General features: G+C 40.3%; 2 protein-coding genes across 5 annotated transcripts in view; one reads left to right on the forward strand and one right to left on the reverse strand.

Annotated features, from left to right (window-relative positions):
- The first annotated feature begins 1,164 nt into the window (after positions 1-1,164).
- On the forward strand, positions 1,165-8,957 carry cckar (cholecystokinin A receptor). The gene is made up of 5 exons (XM_035519925.2): positions 1,165-1,623; positions 2,457-2,708; positions 5,812-6,073; positions 6,290-6,417; positions 6,594-8,957. Exons 1-5 carry the CDS (start codon positions 1,482-1,484, stop codon positions 7,193-7,195), a joined length of 1,386 nt encoding a protein of 461 aa, XP_035375818.1. The 5' UTR covers positions 1,165-1,481; the 3' UTR covers positions 7,196-8,957.
- Positions 8,958-9,807: 850 nt separating this feature from the next.
- rbpjb (recombination signal binding protein for immunoglobulin kappa J region b) overlaps positions 9,808-17,541 on the reverse strand; it is a 37,397-nt gene continuing 29,663 nt past the window's right edge. For all 4 annotated transcript variants that reach the window (XM_035519694.2, XM_081694675.1, XM_081694674.1 and 1 more), the window contains 6 exons: positions 17,011-17,148; positions 16,416-16,528; positions 15,987-16,127; positions 15,585-15,740; positions 15,261-15,364; positions 9,808-14,965 (listed from right to left, as the gene is read on the reverse strand). In XM_035519694.2, coding sequence (XP_035375587.1) covers positions 14,635-14,965; positions 15,261-15,364; positions 15,585-15,740; positions 15,987-16,127; positions 16,416-16,528; positions 17,011-17,148 — 983 coding nt within the window. In that variant the 3' untranslated portion in view covers positions 9,808-14,634. The remainder of the gene's footprint in view (positions 14,966-15,260; positions 15,365-15,584; positions 15,741-15,986; positions 16,128-16,415; positions 16,529-17,010; positions 17,149-17,541) is intronic.

Genomic DNA, 17,541 nt, shown 5'->3' on the forward strand with positions numbered 1-17,541 from the left:
AGTTTTCTCCAAGAAATATGCATTAACTAAAATATTTTACCTCAAAATGTATGCGTACATAAATCTTTTTATGTGTTTATGTCATTGTTAATTCAAGTTTTATGAAGAGTAGTTCGAAAGGTGATATCTGTTTTCAACAATATTTTTGTTTAAAACAGTCCTGATGTGTGATTTCACAAATTATTACCACTGCGTATTAGGTAACTGGTAGGAAAAACTACATGTACATTTTTTTTGCCAGACGTACACATCATTTCCTATTGCTTCAGTTGCTTACACTGCATGTTCACTGTAAACTATTGGAAATTGATATGCAGTATATCAAAGTTATTTGTTTGTTTGTTTGTTTGTTTATTGAATTATCAGATACTATGCCATTATTGTAAGGACTGTCCATGTAATACAAGCCAGAAACCAGATGAAAGCTATAACAAAGCCCCCCCCCCCCCCCCCCCAACACACACACACACACACACACACACACACATACGTTTCTCATCATTAGACTTTTATTTGTTGGGAACATATGCTTGTTGTTTCTATCTTCTGTCTTTTCTATTGTTTCTATCTTCTGTCTTTTCTAGAATGGTTCATGAAGTATAGGTGTCTTGGTATGGAGCATTTTCCTACATTTCTCCACCTACTTACAATTTTTACTGAATGTCAAAGTTTGTAATAACTAAGTAAAGCTATACACAGATTAATCGCTGATTTTTAACCTAATTGTTAAGTACTGAAAAATCACAAATTGTACTGTTACAAATCCCAAATTAGCACCCCCTTTTCGAACACGGCAAATGCTGTGTTGAAACTTTAAAAAAAAATGCTAGTTGATTCAACACTGCATGTTAAATCAGCAATAGTTATTTGGCATGGAAAGAGACCTGGAGAACTGCATATGTTTTTACTGGTTCTAAAAGTCCTTTTAGGGGTCTTTAGGGGTAACTTACATACCATTTTTCAGAACCGCTTTTGGAATGAGATAAAAAGATGTGAGAATTAACTTAAGTTTAGTTCTGTGAGCTACAAAGAAAAAGAAAATTTGTTACTAAAAATTTCACCGAAGTAAGGCGGGGTCTACAATTACATAGACTAGCTTTCCGATCCACGTGCGCTATAGTGCTTCGTGTAGGGAGTAGATGCCGTAAGTGCACGCGTCAAACATTACTCCACTTCTTGGTGCGTTCGCCTTCCATATCTGTACTGTGGTCCGATTTTTAAGTCATCGTTACTTATATATATTTTAGTATCGGCTATAATCTGCATGTTTCTGCATTTTTAATAATCTCGAACCTTTGCTGCATCTGTTTTTTTTTTTTTCAGAAAATTGTGCCTTATTAATATTTGGCAATCCAACCATGACATGACGGAGACTGGACCAAATTATGGCACGTCAGCTATTGTTGGTATTTTTTTCAGCCGATGCAGAATGGAAGTTCTATAATCTTTCTTGATATCTGGACAATCGAGCAAGACACAAGATGGAAACATTCACAATACATGATATGGTCTTCAATACCACAGATATTTACAAAATATTGTGTGGATTCGGTTTAAAAAATATGTCAGAGTGCGAGAATGAGACCGAGACAATCACCACAATGACACCACGGGAGCCTAAAGGTAAAATCAAATTTCTCTTGTTTAGAAACACAAGTGTTGCATCTCATTTATTATCAATGTAAAATTGCGTATCATTATACACCAATTAGGCATCAACAAAATTACGCGCTTTTTCCTATGCGCACAAATGTGAGTCGCAGATATCTACTGATCTTTAATGGGTGGACATTAGCCGATAAAGTTTATGAATTTAGTGTAAATAATATGATATGGTTATTATAAGGTTATTTGTGATTTAAAAGATCCTTAGATGCACATGGCGTAGCCGTTACTTGACGCACCAAACTATATGACTTAAGCCCAGAACAGACAGCAACATATATTTAATTTTCATTGTAGAAAGCGACGCTATAAGGAACTGCTAGGGAACGTGGAAATTTATCCTTCAAATGGAAAATATATTCGACGAACAATTCGAACAGTTGTTTTATTTTATCAGTAATTTCATCTTGACATTACCACGTCTAAGTTCATTTTACAAATATGTTATTTTTACAAATGTTCATAAGGATATATATATATATATATATATATATATATATATATATATATATATATATATATATATATATATATATATATATATATATATATATATATGTGTGTGTGTGTGTGTGTGTGTGTGTGTGTGTGTGTGTGTGTGTGTGTGTGTGTGTGTGTGTTCATCATGAAATTTGAATAGACCTGAACTTGGGAAGATAAATCTGGAAAACTGTGCAGCATTCAAAAAATTAGCCTTTTAGCCTATTATTATATGTCACAATATGTAAACTTGTTTAACCTGGAACTGCATTACACTATCTATGTGTCCTAACCAAATGTTGTTTTAACAGATATAAATCAAATGGTCCGCATCGTCCTCTACTGCCTCATCTTCCTCCTCAGTGTCCTGGGCAACAGTCTCATCATTGCCGTATTGGTGCGGAACCGGCGGATGCGAACGGTTACCAACCTCTTCCTGCTTTCTCTGGCAGTCAGCGACCTGATGCTCTGTGTGTTCTGCATGCCCTTTACCCTAATTCCCAACTTGATGGAAAATTTTGTCTTTGGCAGTGGCATCTGTAAAGTGGCCACTTACTTCATGGGTGAGTATACAGGCAAGTGTGTATGTCTTTAATGTGCATGTGCTCTGAGAATTTAATAGCAAAGATTAAAGAATGCATCTGTTGTATGTACTAAGTTAGGGAGAGGCTGCTGATTTTGTTCCGAGCAAGTAGAAACACATTTAGTACAACTAAACAATTTTTTGAAGACTGAGACCAACTGATAAAACAAGTGGAATCAGGTGGGCTCTTGCACAAGTGGAATTAGATATAGTACTGCGAAGTTGGATCAGATATGATCTTGCACAAGTAGAATCAGAGTGGGATCAGGTGTGCTCCTCCTCACCTGGAATGAAGGCCTGCTGCCACACCGGCCCTTTGCATGTAACATGCAAAAAAAATTCTGAAATTTGGGAATCAATGACAGACTACACCAGGACAAATGTTAAGGCCCAATTTCCCAGATCCAGACTAAGCCTAAATCTAGACTGAAATGTATTTCCAGTGATTATTCTCTATGGGTCACTGCAGTTTAACCCAAGACTAGGCTTAATCCATGTGGGGGGAAAACTGGCCCATTATCTATCTATCTATCTATCTATCTATCTATCTATCTATCTATCTATCTATCTATCTATCTATCTATCTATCTATCTATCTATCTATCTATCTATCTATCTATCTATCTATCTATCTATCTATCTATCTATCTATCTATCTAGATAGATAGATAGATAGATAGATAGATAGATAGATAGATAGATAGATAGTCGTACAAAATTGGCAACTAAACTAAACTACAGATCGTGTCTTTCGTTTTTAATCCAGGGAACAGCTAACAAGCCAGGAATGTCTCACATTGTTACAGAAAGCATGTTCAGTTTACCTTGTTTTTAAATGTTTGAAAAGTAGCACTAGTATGCTAAAGGCACACGGACTGCATTCGCGTCAAACACGCGTGAGGACGTAACGACGTGATGTAAAAGACCGAGCTTGTGGAAAAACATAAGCGCATACACACTAGTGTGAGTCAAGTGTCTGATTAACACAGTGCACTGATCCCATCTAGACACTACCTTCTTTATCTGTAACACGGTCTCTGTTACAGCTCTGGCTCCGAGGCTGGAAGGCTCGAGTGTTTATACTGTGGGTGCTCCTCCATGAATCCACAGCAACTGTCCGTGATTAGGGGAGGAGCAGGCAGCACGAACTGGTGGGAGGACTAGTCACTCCACCATCTTCCCACCACAGCACCCAACACTAATTGTTTTTAACAAAAATAATTTCGGTTAAAGTAACAGTTGGAGAAAACACATCACACTCTCAAATAAATTCAAGGATGCTGTGAGCAAAAATAATTGGGGCGGACATGTTACCCCCCCCTCCAAACTTTGAAGGGGACGTGAATGCAACCCCCCCCCCCCAAAAAAAAGTGCCTATGTATAATATACTGCAAAGAGCAAAATCAGACTGCTAATTCTAAGACAGTATAAAGCAGATATGCATGTTTTTTTATTACCTATATATGGGTGTGTCCCCCCTTCATAAATAATGAGCTGGGTGCCAGCCAGCCATTGCTCATCCAGTGAACTTCTGAGCAGGAATACTGGAGCTTTTTACAGACCTGAAGATACATTTTACTAATTACTGTAAAGTGGAACCCGTCAAAATTCAGCGTGTGCAGCCCATCTTCACAGTGGCTTCAATACAGTAATTCAAGCTTATATAAAAAACAACAGGTGCAGGGACATGAGCTATTCTCTACTAGATTTATTGTATTAGGATTTGTTCTCTACGTTTTAAGTAATACTGCATTGCTACCATTTTCATCCCACATTCTTCATTCCCTCATCCCCAACTGAAGTTTCATCCCAGCAATCTTGCCTCTGTGACCACAGTCCTCATTAATGGGTGACCATTCTTCATGCCCCACAAGCAAATAAGTATAAATAATTAATCAAATAACCATACAAACACTATTCATTGTCTGTACTCTACAGTATGCACCAACCGAAGATAAGAGCATATCTATTGTAACTGATATGTTGTCAGTTTGTCACTGTGGAAAATTGTTGGCTGTAGTAATTCATGTGTCTGAATTTTTGATTTGACATTGATTTTGCATAGTGCAATGGATTTCAAGACAGCCTTTCATTTTCCTCAAAGTGTGTCTACAGTTGTGAAAAATGTGTTTGACATGTTGGAGCATAATCTATTTAGAAATACCATTTCTTTAAATGTGTGTATGCAATTGAAAAAAACTGTCATCTTTGTCTTAATGTGTATAAAGAAACCTAACCATTTTATTACTGATCAGCAATTTAGCAATCTCTGTCAGACATTTACAAATGTAATAATGCTTAGCAATTACACAACTGCAAAATCTTTTTAAATGTATTTGAAGCTATAGGTAATGAGCTGCACTCGATATCTGAAGATGAGCACTGTTATATAATCACTGATAATGAATAATATGCTTGCTTTCAGTTTTGTTAGTGACAATCGTTCATAGTTTGTAGCTAGTTGAGCAAGGCGGTAAGACAATGGTGCTGTCACAAATCCTCATATCCATCAGCATGCTTCTGCCATTCTGTTCACCATGTCACCTAGTGATTTAACCCCCTGGGTTTACCAGCCCTCACTATGATGGTTTGGAACATGGACAGAGAACAGGTCGTACTAGTCAACATTCACAGGAGTGGGTTTTTGGATCAGTGCCTGAACATCCTAAAATGTGAAACCAGCAGTCATTAAAATAACAAAGAAGTGTGCCTTTAGCTTAACATCATGCAGTTAGTATATCTTGTGACAAGCTATAAAACAAGTTGCTCCATTAGTGCTGAACGGCAAGGCGTTTCCTTAGGACTGCCAGTTCTTTAGTTCAAGCCTTCTAGCTAAGAACCAAGACACTCTTTTGCTGGTACTCTCAGTCGCTGAGCTTACTGGGTGTAGCAACAGCATTCCAATGTTTACACTTGATAGAAATTCTCTGTCCTCTGCTGAAATATAGTTTTTCTTTGCAGTGTGATAACTATGCTGATTAACATTAACATAATGCAATGTAAATTCCCGATAAAGCAGATTGAATTTACTGATTTTATTTGTTTACACATGCGCACACACACACACACACACACACACACAGGTATCTCGGTGAGCGTATCCACCTTCAACCTGGTTGCCATTTCCCTGGAGCGTTACAGTGCTATCTGCAATCCTCTAACGTCACGCACCTGGCAGACCAAGTCCCATGCAGCCAAGGTGATCACTGCCACTTGGCTACTGTCCTTCCTGCTCATGCTACCCTATCCCATCTTCAACACCCTGGTACCGTACCGCCGCACCAACAACAGCACAGGCAACATGTGCCGCCTCCACTGGCCCAGCGACATCATCCAGCAGTCGTGGTAAGGTCCCCTACAGCTCCCAACAGCTATGCAAGGCTTCAGTTGATAATGAGGAAATGATCATTTGGCACATGTGAATGGAACATTAACTAAAACGTCTGAGGTGACTATTAGCTCGCATACCGTCGGCGTGGTAGCCACATTAGGCACGTTACAGGGCAGAAAGTGCTGGAAAGTATTGATCTGCTTAGCTTTGCAGCTTTTTCTTTTTGTCAGGTATGTGTTCCTGTTATTGATCCTCTTCTTGGTGCCGGGAATTGTGATAATGACGGCATACGGTCTCATCTCTGTCGAGCTCTACAGAGGAATCAAGTTTGAAATCGCTAACAGGAAGTCAAACAGAGGTTTATTTGTCATGCATACATATTCTTCAAGAAATACCAGAAAGAAATATGTAGATTTGAATGTGGATGGATTTCTTCCAGATTTAGCAACCAGATTTAAAATGTTAAAGTTTAAATTGCTGTGATAATCATGTTTTCCTGTATGTTCGGACATTCCTATTGGCTGCATTTCCCAGAGCGTGAGAGCAGCACTGGAAGTCTAAAGCCCAGTGACAGCGATGGCTGTTACCTCCAGCCCTCCAAGAGGAAGCGATTGGAACCCCCGTCGCCGCACCAGGCCCTGGCAGGAGGGAGCTCCAGCGAGGCCAAACCCAAGCTGAACCGCGTGTGCAGCAGCAGCCCCACAGCCAATCTGGTGGCCAAGAAGCGCGTCATCCGCATGCTCCTCGTCATAGTGGTCCTCTTCTTCCTCTGCTGGACGCCTGTGTTCGCTGTGAACGCCTGGCGGGCATTTGACAAGAACTCAGCCAACCGACTGCTGTCGGGCGCACCCATCTCGTTCATTCACCTGCTGTCATACACGTCGGCGTGCGTGAACCCTATCATCTACTGTTTCATGAACAAGCGCTTCCGCCAGGGAATGCTGGCCACCTTCACCTGCCGCGCATGTGGCCTGGACAGTGAGGCCAGGGCCGGTGGGCGCTTTGGGGTCACGGCTGGTGTGCTTACAGGTATGGGCTGTGGAGGAGGGGCAGGGCAAGAGAGTGGGACTGTACCCTCCAGTGGGACACTGACCCGACTCACATACTCCAGCGTCCGCGGGTCCGCACAGGCGTAGGGTTACAAGAGGGAAAGGACGAAGTTCACTGGCGACCTTCTGCCCATGAAGGGTAGTCAACATTAAGGAAGCCCTCTTCAGTGCAATACAGTCTATAACATTCAATCCATACAGCTCTACAGTAGACTTCAGTCAGTTTGGACATTGAATGTAGATATCACTGACTGAGAAATCAGTAGAAACATGCAATATCACTATTCAGCCTGTGACATTCGAGACCCACATGAATAATCATGTGCTGCCGGACAGGAACATTGAAGGACTGCAGTCTGATGTAATTTTGGGTACATGTCTTAACTGAATAAACACGTGCATCATACAGAGCATTCCAGTGGAAGGCTTGACAGGGACTCCAGTCTGCATTAGCACACTGGCTCATGCTTGGGCTTATGTAAGGTAGAATTTATGGACTAGCTCTGGCCCTGTCTGTCTCTTTCCAGTGGTCTGGCCCACCTACAATCTCTTGGCAAGAACTGTTTATTAAAGAGCCTATTCTTTAAGGGGGGGTTATAGGGCAACATTTTCTCCATTAAATTTCTTTCTTAATTTTTTTTAGGTTTCATTACCAAAGACAAAATAATCAACTCTGGATTGTTTCTGCCTCAGTATATGGTAATAGTTTTGGAAGCACCTAGGTGAGAGACTTTAGAATGACACAAGCAGTGTTAACTAGTGTCATACTTTATATAAAATATTTTCAAAGATCCTTAATGCCACAGATAATCTTATATGATATTCCTTTGAGCAGTTTCTTTACTGTGGTTCTGTTGTATGAAATCATAGGTAGCCTAAAATCCTGTACTGGAGCAATAACATTTTTGAAAGTTAACAAATATATAAAATAAGTACAAATCAGTATTTTAGTCATACACATATTGAATATAGAGGATACAAAATGGTATCCACAGTTTGAAATTCCCAAGTTTGGCAAGAACTACCTAGATTTTTCTATATACAATCAAACTATGTGATTCAGTCTTGAAAATTCACAGAAGAAAAGGGGACTGTGGGCAAAAATAAAAACTGTAATGTCTCTCTAAACCCTCCCTGCACTGGCTTACTGCTCTCTTTCTGTGGCACACAGAGACTGTAAACGACTGAGGTTGTCCAGATGTTTTGAGAACATGCACAGCTAGGGCTTTCAGAGACTTTACAGACCTCCAGCATAGCAGAAACGTGTCCAGGCCTCCAGGATCAAGCCGAGCGAACAACCCAGACCTCAGGCGGAAGATGTGTACATTATCTTAGCCACATATCATTTACTTATCCTCTGGGCAGTTTTTCAGATTTTTTTTTTTTTTCCTCAGATGGCTACAATTTATTGTCATTGCCACATAAATATGTAGAAATGTGTAAATACATTTTGGTGTATTTCATTTCTGACACTCTTTGCAGATCTTGTATGTCAATGTAGTGTCAACCATTTTCCCTCCCAAAAGGTACACAGTCACTTCTTTATCCAAACACTGTGTTCTTCAAACTGTACAGCTTGTACCTTTTATTTGACATACAGGTGCTCCTTATCTTTATATGAGACTTTTCACACCTGTCAGCAACATCAAAGCACCTAACCAAGGCCTGTTGCTCACACCTGGCCCCTTCTCCTCCTAGTACCTGTGGCACGCTGGAAAATCTCAATATATTTTCATTGTTTACTGATTCTCAACATTTATATAGCCAATTCAAAATATACTGTGTTACTATATATCTTAAGACAGCATAATTACTCATGTATCTGTGCTTGATCGTGAATAAACATTAACCTAATAAAGACTTGAATAATCTTCAGCCTTCTCTCTGGTATGATGGACCATATAGAATATTCCTGTTTAGGTCTAGAAACATGGACTCCCAGGAAACACCATTTCAAAGCATGAAACAGAAAAGCAATTTTTGTAAACAATAGGTTATAGGTATATGTTAGAGGTAGCTTGAGTGTGGAGCCATTTTAATTCGTACACTTGTTTATGCTGAGAAAGTCATATGAAGCCTTTTAACAAATTTTGCACATTTATTAGCAACCAGTGAGGTGGAAAAGACACTCATTTAACACATCACCTATAGCATAGCATTTTGCCATACTTATCAACAGTATGTTATAACAAGTGAAATGGCCACCTTCAGAAATACAAAGGATTAAATAAAGCTTTTAAGCGACTGAACTGGATGCTTTGATATATACAAACACAACCCATGAATATATTTGAGCGGCTTAATGGAAACGCCTCTGAGAGTCTGCGCTCATCTTACTGAAATGTGCACGTGCATATAATACTTTCCTTTGCATTACAGTAATCAAAGGGAGAGAAATAAAGCTTTTAACAGCCATGGTGGAGAGGATGTGAAGAGTAGGATTACAACTTCAGCATTTTGACAAGGCACCAATGACATTACCCATTCGTCACTGCCTTGGTAGGAATAACAGCCACGTATCTTAACAATCCTGAGTGACTAGCAAGCTTAAAAAACGCTAATCTAAACAAACAGCCAACCATGTCTTTTAGTATGATAAAGGTCTAAAGATGGCAGTGAACTACAGAAGACTGTTTACCACTGAAAAATGTTTCCATTGAATTTTCATGAGTAAGAAAAAAGAAAAAAAAAATCACATCTCAGAATTTCTCACATTTTTATTTCTTGATTTTTATGCCAATATTGCAAGTTTTTTTTCCTTTTAATGACATATGGAACTGAGCAGGTGCAATATGTACAAAACAGACAACAGAAACAAACTAATGTTATATATAAAACTGTCCCCTTGGTTCACGTTATTGCTAAAATATCACAGACGGCACAGGATCCTACTGTCAGGGCTGATACCACTACCATACCTCTTCTTATCACTAGAACAATACACTGATAGAAAATAAGACAGAGAGAAAGAGAGAAGAGGGCTGTATGTAAGCAACGTAACAAGACGAATGTAGATTCTCTCCAAGTACATGAGACAAGAAGACTGAGTAAGTGCAACGCATCACAGAGAAAAACCACAAACTAATGAAGCAGAAATAGGTGCAGCCAATAGGAAGAGAGAGAGAAAGAGAAAGAGAGATGAGAGAGAGAGAAAAAGAGAGAGACAGCTTTGTATTTTCTGTAGCACTTTGTCTAGTCTTGAATTTGTAAGGTTTTCTGCCACAAAGAAGCTAAATTTGCTTTTTCAACCTCTGTTCTAACACAATGAAAAAAATGTAAAAGCTGCCTCTGGTGCCACACTTTTTAAGCAGTGCACGAAAAGGTAAAAAGTCATTTGGCATATTAGAGAACACACGCGCACGCGCGCACACACACACACACACACACACTCACACTCACACACATTGATCAGAGCTCATAAAAACAGCTGCTTTTGGAAGAGACAAAGAAACCGGCTGACACATGAACATGTAACCATTGGAAGTGAAAACAGTTATATAGAAACAGAGAACAGAAATGTAAATGGTGATTTCATGTTCGGTCAGAGTTCTTACTGTGAATATGGAATTACGGGTGAGAAACATCTGTAACATCTGATGGCTGCTACGGTACATGCCTCCAGCTAAAGAATGTAATGTCCATACATATTCTACACACCTGAACTCTGAGATATACCAAGACGTTACTGACTGGATATGACAAATATATTGTGTGTGTTTTGTCAAATCATGTGTTATTCAGTCTTGCAATCAATGTAATTACAATTGACCTAGGTCAGTTTTAAAAGTTGAAATTGTTCTAGTCAAGTCCTTCATTCTAAAGCTCTACACCAAAAACATAAAAAGGAGAAGTCAATGTAAACAGTAAAACCCAGCTAGGATTGTCACATAGGCTTGTTTGGAAAACAATACAATGAATCTTGTCACATGGTTTCAAACAACCAATGTGATTCAACATAAAACAAAAGCAGAGTTGAGCCACTGCATCATGTCATAAGATGGGACTACGAAACAGCATTTTACACAGGCTGAACAGTTCGGAAAGCTTTCAAACACTATAGAACAAAGAGAGTAAATGGCAAAAAAATTAAAATGATAATTTCCCAAGGAAAAAAAAAATCATATACTTGGAGGGGGGTACAATTTTTCCACATGAAGGCAACCTGGCCTTAAAGCACTTAATTTAGTCAATGCTGACAGCACATTAAACAGGGAGACAGTTTCATCAATATTTTTAAATTATTACGCATTAAAGCCAACTTTTACATCAGTAGCCAACAAAATGCTAAAGATTTAGGACAGAGATATATTTTTTAAAAGCCCATTTCCGGATCCAGTCAAGAATAGTCCAAACATCTCCACCATCATGTAGGATAAACGCTGAATTTGACATGTAACATGGTAAATGTAAATACTGTGGATGGTTCGCACGTGAGCCCTTGCAACCAAAGAACCATACAAGATCATTTAAATGTTCGAATGTTTTTCAGCATTCTACAAAATAAAAACAATAATATAAAGCATTATTGCAAGTTTTATTTTTAAATGACTACATGACTGAAGTAAGGCAAGTCTAAATAAATCATATTTAGCATTATAAAGTAATTTTATAATGTACAAAATAAAAAATGGAAATAAGATTACACAAAAAATGGAAATTATTCATATGTTTTTTGTTCCAAGGGCTTACGTGCAGTTACCTTGCTGCTGCTATTGTTTAGTACTGTCACAGCCGTTGCAAACCCTAGCGTGATGGTACTTAGGACAATTCCTAAATGGAGCTTCAAAAGGCAAAATAAACTCCCTGGGGGTACTAAATGTTATTACTTTGGATATTCAAATTACAGTTCTGCCCATAAATGACACTTATTCTTAAAAAAATATTGCCTTGTTTAGTTGTTCACTACATTTACTACCATTACCAAGAGCTCTGTATAGTAAGGAAGACTGTAAACTCCACCTAAACTTGATGACTAAAGAAAACCATTTGTTTATGCTGTCTTAACATTACATATACATCGATTCTGTTAAATAATTCCTTAGATGCCCAATGAGTGGATTTTTAATTCATTTGTTTACAAACTATGTGAATAGAGCAGCTGGAGTTACATTAAGGTTTTCTACTGACTCCTGGTTCTTGCATCCTATTTGGCCAGTGTAATTAAAGTTAAAGTTAGAGTTAGACTGAATGTTTAAAAAAAATGCTCATTTTTCTAAGGTGATATAATGAGTGCAAAGGAAAGGGAATTGGTCTCAAGGTGAGTGTGCTAATCATCAAAGCCACAGAAGTGGATCAGGCTGGTGAAATTGGTTATTCCCAGTGGTTATTCCCAGTGGTTATTCCCACATACCAAGACGCACCACTTCACCTACACAATATTGCTGTATGCATATATCTTTGAAAGACTAAACACATAGCTGCAGGGTACTGACTTCCACTGGACACTTCTCTAGTCTCTTGTCCGCTTTCTAAGAGGACAATGAAAGAAAGTAACAGATGTGGACATCACACATCAAACTGCTTGGACACAAAACACCACAGGAAGTTACTAGGCTACGAGACTTAGATGCAGGTGCAATGAAACAAAAAAGATTTTAACAAAAGGTAGTATTGTGATGGTCCTCACAAGTTAAATTACTGTACAATGGAAAGACAAAATGTTATACAAAACTCCTAGAGCAGATTGATTTGTTAGTTACTCTTAACTGTCATTAACAACCTTGATATACATTACTGGGTTAACAAGGCCACAAGAAACAAATCAATAACTGGTGTAGTAAAGCTGTCTACTTTTGGTGTACAAGAGGCCACAGCTGCCAAGACACACTTCAACAATTACAGAAACAACTACGCATCACAAGATCTTTGGGTACGTTCGAATGAAAGCAAAATGTTTTGATCATCTAAAGTTTGACAACATACAGAGGTTAAGGACGTCAAGCCTGAATGTTAAACAGCTGTGTTGGGGGATGGGACCGAGCTGCTTCCAGTTCACAGGCCACAGCGGTGAGGTGTGAACTCCACTCTAACTATGCCGATCCGGTAAGGCCACGTCTAATGGAAGGACAGGACTTACATAAGAAAAATGCTTTGAAACAAAAAGTCAACATTCTGAGAACTGAAATTAAAGTGTAGGAAGACGCAAAAGGGATTTAAAAACGTTTTAGAAAATTTCAAAACCTGAAGGAAACAAATTTTTTAAATGATCTGTCCAATCCAGACACTTATGACACACAGAAGTAAGAGGGCCGTGTCAGATCATGGACAAGTGACACACACTCGGAGTGTGCTGGAAATGTACACTACTCTATGGCTACTGCTTAGATTCACCAAGCAGACGCATGGGCTCCAAACCTTAGATAGGCCTCTGTATTGCGAGTGATGGTTTCTGGTTTCATTGTTCTGAAGGCAGAGAGATGTCGCTGATCCTCCTCTCATGCCAACACGCACATTACTGAAAATTCTGAAAGGAAGCATATTCACTCCGTATTGCAGGCAAGGAAGAGGAAATACTTAAAGCTTTTTTTCTTTTCAAAGACTTAGAAAAAATCAATAAGAAAAATAGACCCTCTGAGTTGCTTCCCAAAGCAAATTGAAAACAACTTTAGATTAAAAAAAGAAAGGAAAAAAAGTCCCTTTTTAAAAATTGAGGAGTATAAAAAATTAAGTCCAAGCAAACAGGTGAAAAGAATATCATTACGTATATAGAATATACGTATAGAAATGAAAGAAGCAATATACAGAAGCCACGTAGGGACCGTAATACCCTGCCATGCCCCAAACCCTAAAAAATAAAAACAAAATAAAATAAAGTAACAATAAAAAGTGTAAATCCTCAGAGTAGGAAAAGTAGGAACAGAATCTATTTGGTAACAAAAGTGTACTATATGTTTTCATTAAAACAAAACAAAAACAAAGAGATATGGAGAAAATGTACCATTACTAAAGCTTATACAATAACATTGGTCCATAAGAACTATATGTCTATAACATAACTATAACATTGGTCCATAAGAACTATTTCTTCCTCTTACAATTTGACCACAACCCTCCTTTCATGAGTCCATTCCTCTGCACAGGCACCTCACTCTTTAAACACAAACGTACAAACTAGGACAGAGAGAAAAAGGTCAAAATTAAAAAATAGGGTGGGGGGGGGATTGGCAGGGTACTGGGTACTGTCTTGAAACGTGTTTTGGTGTGTGTCAGGTGCTTCACTGCCGTGATCCAATCTCCTTGGTACGGGCGCTCAGTGTCTTTTTGGCTCAGTCCATCACGAGCCCCACACAGGCGTGTGCCTCATGGGAGAGTGGGGGGAACCTCCCCAGACACCTCCATATATCCCCCACTCCACCCCCTGCTACCCCCAGTCATTTCAATCTCTGTATTCCACGCTTTCGTCTTCTCTTTACTGAAGGTTCTCGGTTTTCAAAATCAATATGCAGCACTTTCCTTTTGAAACGTACATGTACGGTCATTGGCGGCGGCAGCGGTTTGTCGCGGGTCCTCAAGTGCTCCCGTGGCCGTTAGGACACCACGGCGGCCGTGACGTTGGAAGACGAGGGCGTGACGGGGTTGGGCCCGCCCCCGCCCACGTACGCGGACCCGTCGCCAGTCCCGCCCCCTGCGGTGCCTGCCAGCAGGCTAGCAGCGCCCGTCCTCAGGATGGCTCCCGCGGCGCTGCAGTGTGGCCGCGGGCCGGGCTCTGGCGTGTACGTGAACGTCAGCGTGGTGGAGTAGATAATGCCATCGTTGCGCACCAGCGTCACGGGTACCTGCACAGGCTGCCGCACCCATCGCCAGCCCTCGCGGAACGCCGAAATGTCCGGGACCACGCAGAGCATGCTCTCGCCACACCTGCAGGACAAGCAGCATGCTGGTTAACATGCTGGTTAACAGGAAGAGCTGGGTGAGCAGTTAATGCAGTACTTCTCAGTGACGGTGCACATCACTGTTCTACCGCTTCATACACAACTGAACTCAACATGTTTTAGGTGCTTTAGCACCTTTTGTCTTTCATATGCCTCTGTGAGGTCATGGGTTTATATATTGGGAACTTGAGCTCCCTCATCAATTCATTGTGTGTGTGCGAGCATGCAAGCATGTGTGCATGTGAGTGTACGAGGACTTCCATAAAAAAAGAAAATCCTACCTGTACATAGTCTCAGCTTCCACATCCCCAAACCAAACGCGTAGGTTTGGAGCAAAGTTCTGCCCCGTTAATTCCAGCATTGCTACATCTCCTCCACCATTGAGCTGCATGCATACAGAAGCATGCATGCACACGCACACACATACACACACATACAGAGAGGGAGTGAGGATGCATTAGTTCCTGTGAGAGTGCATGTGTGTGTGATTTCTTTCATTTATAAATATTACCTTGGGCCTTTTGCTACAACTAATGATGTGGTTACAGAGAATAAAGGCTTTGTTCCAGCTGTGTGTGTGTGTGTGTGTGTGTGTGTGTGTGTACCTGTAAGCTCTCAACCACAGGCACAGGTGTGACAGAGGAGTGGACAGGACCCATTCCCTCATAGAAGGTGTATTCTGCTTTATCTGTGCTGATGATGGTCCAAGAGGCGCCATCGTTGATCATCTCTTTATTTGGTTCCTTTGGGCATGGAGTGGCCTGAGGAACAGTGTATACACGCACACACAAATGCACACGCACGCACACAAACACAAGCGCACATGCTAAAGTTTCTGCTCTAAAATCCTATTCATTGAAACAGATGATGATGCATACAGGTGTCTGGAGAGGGACAACCATGGAAATCATGGCTGATTTAAAAAATAATGAATGAGCTAGAAACTGTTATCCTGTATTAAAATGACTTCAGATTTTGCTCCTGTGTATGTGTGTGTGTGTTCTCACTTGAAATTGGATGATCCTCTCTTGGGAAAGGCACAGGTACATCCTCTCCGTGTCTTTTAGGTAGAAGGCACACTTATGCAGCTGAGACACGGGGTCATCTGCATCCAGCAAGGCAGTCTGTTTGTCTACCTTACGGATGATCTGTAAGGGAATACACGCACAAAGGAATGTGTGGCGGATGGGTGCATGTGCGTGCGCACACACAGAAACACACACGGAAGGCAGACCAAATACAGCAATTAAGAGATCCCCGCAAAGAGATATAGAGAGCAAGAAATATAATAGGCCTATAGTTATAGAAATGTCCATGATATTAATATTACAGGAGTTTGTTTTGGCGTTTTCCGGGGTCCTTTATCTCCTATTCTAGGGGTAGACAGATGCATGGATAGATAGAGAAACAAGAGGGATAAGAGACCCAGTTCATACCAGTCGAGGCAAGGCCATTCCTGTGACTGAGCAGACAAGTTTGACCGTTTGGCCATAATGAATGTAACCATCCCGCACAGTGAACTCTTCTCCCTCAGACTCCTCATCATCCACTGTACACACACACACACACAAACACACACAGCAGGGAATCAGTGTTCCTCTGTATGTGCCAGCTGTATGATTAAGATGTTTATGGTCCTGTGTGTATCTGTGTGGCTGAGTCTGTCTGTATGATGAAGGTGTGTTTGTGTGCTGGAATTGGTCTACTAGCTGCTAAACAAATTATACATAGAGGCCCATATTTTTGAGTGACTTTGTATGCATGAGCTTTTGCTCTTGGCTCCAACTAATGACTAGATATGAGCAGCCATACTTGTGTAGAATTTATGCCTTATGTCTGTATGCTGTTCTTTCTGGAGACTTTTGTGCGCGTGCACCCGAGTTTGAGAGAGAGACAGACAGAGAAACAGAGAGATAGAGATAGAGATAGAGAGAGAGAGAGAGCGAGAGAATGAGTGTGTGTGTGTGTGTGTGTGTGTGTGTGTGTGTGTGAGAGAGACAGTAACAGAGAGGCAGAGAGAACGAGACTTACAGAGGTGAATATAGAAGGCCCCCCACTGTTGCGAGCTGGCATGAAAGTTCCCTCCCTCCACGTGTAGGTAGCGTGTACTGACCGTCTGGGAGCGCAGTCTGTTAAACAGTGCCACTTTAGTTCCTGACGCTATACATACTACACACACCCAAAGAGAGAGAGAGACACACAGAGAGGGAGGAAAAAAGAAAGAAAGTGAGCGAGAGAGAGAGAGAGAGAGAAGCAAGGAAGTCATAAAAGATTAGCTTGACATTTCTAAACTTCATAAAATATTAACTGCATATTTGAGAGGGAGAATACCTACTTTAAAGTGGAGTTATATTAGATGAAGAAAAAACACAGCTCAAACCACCACTCAGATCTTGTTAAACAAGGAAGCGCTGGAGTTAAACTTGCATATGGCTCCCCCTAGTGGTGTCTTATCAACTTGCTACATGTACAGTTTACTCTCAAATTTACTCTATTAAATATTCTACTCTTGTACTGCTCTTTTAAACATAGATAAGACAGATCATCCATGTAAAATTCTGA

This window comes from Electrophorus electricus, chromosome 13, assembly GCF_041902795.1.
Source record: "Electrophorus electricus isolate QZ-2024a chromosome 13, ASM4190279v1, whole genome shotgun sequence".
Taxonomy (NCBI): domain Eukaryota; kingdom Metazoa; phylum Chordata; class Actinopteri; order Gymnotiformes; family Gymnotidae; genus Electrophorus; species Electrophorus electricus.

Coding starts and splice junctions, on each gene's coding strand:
- cckar (XM_035519925.2), top strand. CDS start 1,482: ATGGAAACATTCACAATACATGATATGGTCTTCAATACCACAGATATT. Junction 6,074..6,289: donor GACATCATCCAGCAGTCGTG/GTAAGGTCCCCT, acceptor TCTTTTTGTCAG/GTATGTGTTCCTGTTATTGA. Junction 6,418..6,593: donor TAACAGGAAGTCAAACAGAG/GTTTATTTGTCA, acceptor TGCATTTCCCAG/AGCGTGAGAGCAGCACTGGA.